A 6,287-nucleotide genomic window follows, 5' to 3' on the forward strand; every position below is an offset into this window, starting at 1 on the left:
ACTACAAAGCTGTGGTCATCAAGACAGTGTGGTACTGGCACAAAAACAGACACATAGATCAGTGGAACAGAATAGAGAATCCAGAAGTGGACCCTGAACTTTATGGGCAACTAATATTCGATAAAGGAGGAAAGACTATCCATTGGAAGAAAGACAGTCTCTTCAATAAATGGTGCTGGGAAAATTGGACATCCACATGCAGAAGAATCAACTCTTTTATTCAGCATTTATTGCATTCCTTTTTAAATTTTTTTTATTAATTAAAGACATAGAGACAGAGAGAGAGAGAGAGAGAGAGAGCGGCAGCGACTCAGGCAGAGGGAGAAGCAGGCTTCATGCAGGGAGCCCAACATGGGACTTGATCCCGGGTCTCCAGGATCAGGCCCTGGCTCAAGGTGGCACTAAACTGCTGAGCCACCTGGGCTGCCCTATTGCATTCCTATTACAAAGCAGGAGCTTCTAAATGATAGGAAGCAATGATAAACAAGGCAGGCATGAACCTGGTTCTTGATGACATATAATGGAGGAATAGACATTAAACAACTGAGTATATGAGCAATCACCTTATTAAAGTTGTGGTAAGTCTTAAAATGAAAAGTACATTGTACAATGAGAATGTATGTGAAAGGTAGTAGTCAAATACAGGACTAAAAAAGGAATATCTAAGGGTATTTTTAGTTGAAGCTTAAACATAAATTGCTAGGCAAAGAATAAAGAGAAAGCACATGTGGAAGAGAAAAGGAGAAATCTGATGCATTTGAGAAGCTGAAAGTAGGCAAGTCTGGTTGTGTATTGTCTGAATTCATGAACTGTAGTATCAGTATGTCTTGTGCAGTCTTTTTCTCCAACTTCCCCAAAATACAGGGCTAACTTCATCAGGATTCATTAGGATTCCTGAGTATGTAAGAGAGACAGCTGAGTTTAGAACAAGTTGAGTTTAGGATAAACAAGACAAAGACTGCAATAATATAGTATGGAATCTAAATTGGATAGAGAAGGAAGAAAGGAAAAGTAAGGTATAATGGCCTTAAGGAAGAGGTTTCTGATAAGGTTTGAAGATGTATGAAACCTTTACTGAGAACACATGTTAGATATTTTCATATAAAAGGGTATAAGAAGATGCCTAGGACTAAGTTTCTTCCTTCAAGGAACTCATGATGTAGGCATCGATAGATAAACATGCAAATAAGCATTATGATTTGTAATTATGGCATAGATAAAGCAGCCCTGCTTGTGTATTTTTTGAACTGCCTAAGGACAGTACAGACAGCAAAGAAAATGTCAACACACACACAGACCAATGTACACAGAGATCTTATCCATTATACCAATTTTACTCTTTACTTCTTATTCCCAAGTAATTTAATATGCTCATCTTGATTAAATTTATTGCTTCCTTTTCAGTGGAAATTGTTAGGAAATAGGCATTTTTATCCTGGGATGGTTTCTTAAGAGAAACATAGATGGCTCCTACCCAACTCCAGTCAATACACACTCTACACTCACACCAACTTGTTGTTAAGTAACAAGACATTGAGTATGACACACACAAAAAGAATATCGCTTCTGAAATTACTTGCTCAAAGAGTCAGAGATATGCAAATTAAGTGAAATAAATATAAATGAAGTATAAATAAAGGTAAATTAAATGTAAAGCTCTGAGTTCAGGGAAGATTGCTCTTTTCATTAAATTTTCCCATTCCTTGAATAGATCCTAAAGACAATAGAATTATTCAAGAGATTCAAGGTGCAACGTGACACCATCATATGAATTCTAAAATGATCACTCTAGCTTTTATAGAGAGAATGGATTGAATGGAGCAGGGATGGAACTCCTTTAAAAAGATGACTTTGAAAAACTCTCAGAGGGATGGATGTTAGAGAAGGGCCCAGGCAAGCTGGTCATGGTCATGAAAGAGGTGAGAATTTCATGTATATATCTACTAGTATCACTTATAAGCAACTTTAAATAAAATATTTAACCCAAATATCGACTTAATTTTGTTGGAGTGTGATGTAGGATAAATCAAGGACAAACCATAGGTTTCTGGCTTGGGAATTCATGTTGGTGGTAGTGCCATTCACTGTAAAAGAAGACTGAAAAGGAAGGGCACTTTTTATGGAAGAAGTTAGTGAATTCCCAGGTCAGTTTTGGAGAAATTAAGTTGGAGGCATTTGAAAGCCATTCAAGTGAGTAGACATCCAGGAAGCAATTGGATAAAGAATTCTGAATCAGACAGACCTGGGTTTGGATCCTAAATCTACTAATTGTCTTTCTATCATTTCATAAGTCTCCATTTCCTCATCTGTGAAATGAATTAACCAATATTACCCTGTCATAATTAGGTTTAATTCAATTAATTAATAATTGTAAAATATGGGCCAAAGGTAGTAAACATTTTCTTGGAACATGCAAATTAAGAGGACAGATACAAAAGATAATCAGTTCTATGTAATTTGAGATGGTTAAAGAAAAAAGTAAAGCAAGTACAGGTCATAGGAGGTGGGATTTAAAGTGTATAGACTCAGGACTGAAGTGTAAAGCAGCAAGTTTGGTAGTTATAGTTGAAAACATTGATAGCTACTGAAAAAAGGAACACAAGAGCCTTTGCCTTTAACTTAGCAAATGAGAAACACGGGGGTGAGTTGTATGTTAGGAAATACCTAGCCTTCAAATATCTCAAAATTAGCAACAGGAAAAATGTAAACCTGAGCATTAGTGCTCTTGTGTACCCATTATCACCTCCTTCATATAAATGATGAGAAAATTGATCAAGAAAACCCTTGATTTTCTGAAAGTCTAGAGTATTTTCTTTCTCCTGTTTCCTCCCTTCCCATACTTTGCATACAGCTAGAACCCTAAAATTTCAAGTTAATGGGAGTTACAGTTTTATTTTTATGTCTGTGTTCTATAAAATTTCACCTAGTCTATTTTTACTTAAACTTCTCCTTCAGTGACTCTCCCCCACTCATTGTGTCTTCTTCAAAGAGAAGAGGAGAATAAATTTGTCCTGGATCTGCTTAGTCTTCACTCCATAGACAATAGGATTGAGAGCAGGGGGGATGGCCACATAGAGGTTGGCAAACAGGATAAGCACATTTCGAGGGACACTATGCCCAAAGCGATGGGCAAGGATGGAGAAGAAGGCAGGTGTGTAAAACATGAGGATGACACAGACATGAGAACCACAAGTGCTGAGGGCCTTCTGGCGGGCACCCTGAGATGAGAGCTGAAAGACAGCACGGAGGATGAAGGTATAGGAAACAGCAATAATGATCACATCTGAGATGACAGTCATAAGAGGCACAGAAAAGCCATACCAGATGTTGATGGAGATGTCAGCAGAGGCAAGCCGAGCAACACCTATGTGCTCACAGTATGTGTGTGGTATGATGCGTGTCCCACAGAAGGGTAACCGTTTCAGCAGAAAAACATCTGGCAAGATGACAGAGAAGCTCCTCACAACAATGCTCGCTGCAAGCTTGATGATCACCTGTGGAGTCAGGATGGTGGTGTACCTCAAGGGGAAGCAGATGGCAACGTAGCGATCAAATGCCATGGCCAACAGGATGGCTGAGTCGACTACAAAGCTGAAGTGGAGGAAAAACATCTGGGTGAGACAGCCAGAGAAGGTTATTTCCTGGGAGTGCAGCCAGAGGTTAGTGAGCAGTTTGGGCACTGTGGCAGTGGACAGGATGAGGTCCGTGGTAGCCAGCATAGCTAGGAAGAAAAACATGGGCTCATGGAGGCTGTGCTCCACTGCAATGAGGTAGAGGAGGGTGCAGTTACCCACAAGAGCCAGAACATAGATGACACAAAAGGGAATCCCGATCCAGATGTGAAACTTCTCCAGGCCAGGTATCCCCACAAGGATAAAGGAACCAGGATTGTAACAGCTCAGATTATACATGGTCTCCTCAGTCTGGGATCCACTGGCTTTGGGGCCCTGAGGACACATCAGCGATAGAATGGGCTGGGACTGACCATGGTAGGTGACTGCAACTGTCGCATTCAGGCATCTTGCCTGAGAGTCCCCTCTGCCCCCTGGATGTTGACACCTATAGAATTGACTTTTTATTATCCCTTTTCTTTGCCAGTGGCCCCACTTCATTTCTTTTATACATTTATTAATACACATTACAGAATGCTTTTTTTGTAGGTCAGCAATTTCATGTGATTAAACCTAAGTAACTGTGTCTATTTCTCAATGTAGATTATTTGTAATAAGCCTGGGCTCAAATGGAGAAGGAAATTATTACATTATATATGAAGAAAAGGTCTGTGTATGTAAGAGAGAGGGAGGGCAGTGGAGGGAGACAAGTAGAATAAATTACAACTATTAAATGGGATGAGCTTTGAGAAATGGACTTTTATAGAGCAAATATTAGGTTTCTGCCAATGTTTTTTAGAAAATAAATTGAAGATGTGGTCTATGTATACAATGGAATATTACTCAGCCATTAGAAACGACAAATACCCACCATTTGCTTCGACATGGATGGAACTGGAGGGTATTATGCTGAGTGAAATAAGTCAATCGGAGAAGGACAAACATTATATGGTCTCATTCATTTGGGGAATATAAAAAATAATGAAAGGGAATAAAGGGGAAAGGAGAAAAAATGAGTGAGAAATATCAGAAAGGGAGACAGAACATGAAAGACTCCTAACTCTGGGAACGAACTAACTCCTAACTCTGGGAAACTAAGGGTAGTGGAAGGGGAGGAGGGCGGGGGGTGGGGGTGACTGGGTGGCGGGCACTGAGTTGGGCACTTGACGGGATAAACACTGGGTATTATTCTGTATGTTGGCAAATTGAACTCCAATAAAAAACAAATTTATTATTTAAAAAAAAGCTAAAAAAATAAACTGAAGAACTTCAATAGAGTAATACAAGGAATAATTAAAAGGGAAGGAAAAATAAAGAATAGATTCTAGAGGGGTAGGTGATACAGGAGACTTTTTTTTTTTAAGATTACCCAGAGATTGACATATGGTTCAGATTAGGAGGGTAGCTTCCCATAATGTGAAAATAAGAGAATTTATCCACCAAAAAGTGCACAAGGACAGGTAAGCAGCTTTCTCCTGACTCAGGCAAAGGGTAGTGAGCTCAGAGGATGATTTATGGCTTCATGGATGATGATGCCCTAAATCTTGGAGGATCTCTGCCCCCTAACTTAGTAGAGGAGACAGTTTATCCACCAGTGAGTGTAACAATGCCTCTGTAACGATACCAGCCAGTGTGATTAGCCTGGGCAAAGTCAAGCAGAGCAGATTCTCACCTCCTAGAGATAAAATTAAAAATAATAAAACAGTGTTGCCCTAATGTTTTTGTTTCTGGTCTGCCAGTACTTGGACCCCATCTTTGCACTAATTAGGGCTTGCCTTTGGAGGTTCTTTTTGTATTTCAGTTTTAACTCTACTGTATGGGGCATCCCAGGTGGCTCAGCGGTTTAGCACTGCCTTTAGCCCAGGGTCTGATCCTGGAGACCCAGGATTGAGTCCCATGTCAGGCTACCTGCATGGAGCCTGCTTCTCCCTCTGCCTGTCTCTCTGTGTCTCTCATGAATGAATAAATAAAATCTTAAAAAAAAAAAGTTTAACTCCACTGTATGATCTATTTTATAAAGTACTTTGACAGGGACCAGTAACAGTGATAGCCGAGAGTGTAGAGTCGGAGACGCCAGCACAAGTGGAGCCATCCTTCGGTCCCTTTCGGGAGAGATCTAGTTCTTATCCTCTCCAAAAATTTTTAAAAAATCATTCAAAAAGCTTTGAAGGAAAGGAAGTGGATTTTTCAGACAGGTCATAACAGTTCCATACTGTTATGTCTTGGCAGAAATGTGTGGTTGTGTGACAGGGAGGGAGGAACAGGTTGAGACGTGGGATTTTGTGAATCCAGAAGCCCAGTCAAAGCTTTACATAGTGAGGTTCTCTCATGTAGGGAATGATTCTGTCATTGTCAGAGTCCTTAATCAGTCAAAGTGAAAAAACATTGACCTGGGTTGAATCTAACCAGTTCCCACTGTCCAAAAGCAGCCCCTCATCCCCGCCCCAATCGCGACTCATCCTCTATGCCCATGAGGACGTAGACTCTAAATTCCACCTACAGATCTGATGTAGGCTAACCACCTGTGGGCACTGAATTTGTGAGAATAATAGTATTCACAGAGTCTTTGAAAACCTCCCTAAAAGAACAACCACCTCATCTCGTGTGATATGAAAAGTAGACTGAGAAGGTCCCAAAATGTCTCTATAATTTAGGCTAGATTGCAACTCAGTCTCT

The 6,287-nt window shown here is 40.1% G+C and overlaps 1 protein-coding gene across 1 annotated transcript; it reads right to left on the bottom strand.

Annotated features, from left to right (window-relative positions):
* Positions 1 to 219: 219 nt before the first annotated feature.
* On the bottom strand, positions 220 to 4,582 carry LOC144295356 (olfactory receptor 52H1-like). Its single transcript, XM_077867743.1, has one exon. It carries the CDS (start codon positions 4,137 to 4,139, stop codon positions 2,970 to 2,972), a length of 1,170 nt encoding a protein of 389 aa, XP_077723869.1. The 5' UTR covers positions 4,140 to 4,582; the 3' UTR covers positions 220 to 2,969.
* Between the last annotated feature and the right edge of the window lie 1,705 nt (positions 4,583 to 6,287).

The sequence above is a fragment of the Canis aureus genome, chromosome 23 (genome assembly GCF_053574225.1).
Source record: "Canis aureus isolate CA01 chromosome 23, VMU_Caureus_v.1.0, whole genome shotgun sequence".
In the NCBI taxonomy this organism is placed as follows: domain Eukaryota; kingdom Metazoa; phylum Chordata; class Mammalia; order Carnivora; family Canidae; genus Canis; species Canis aureus.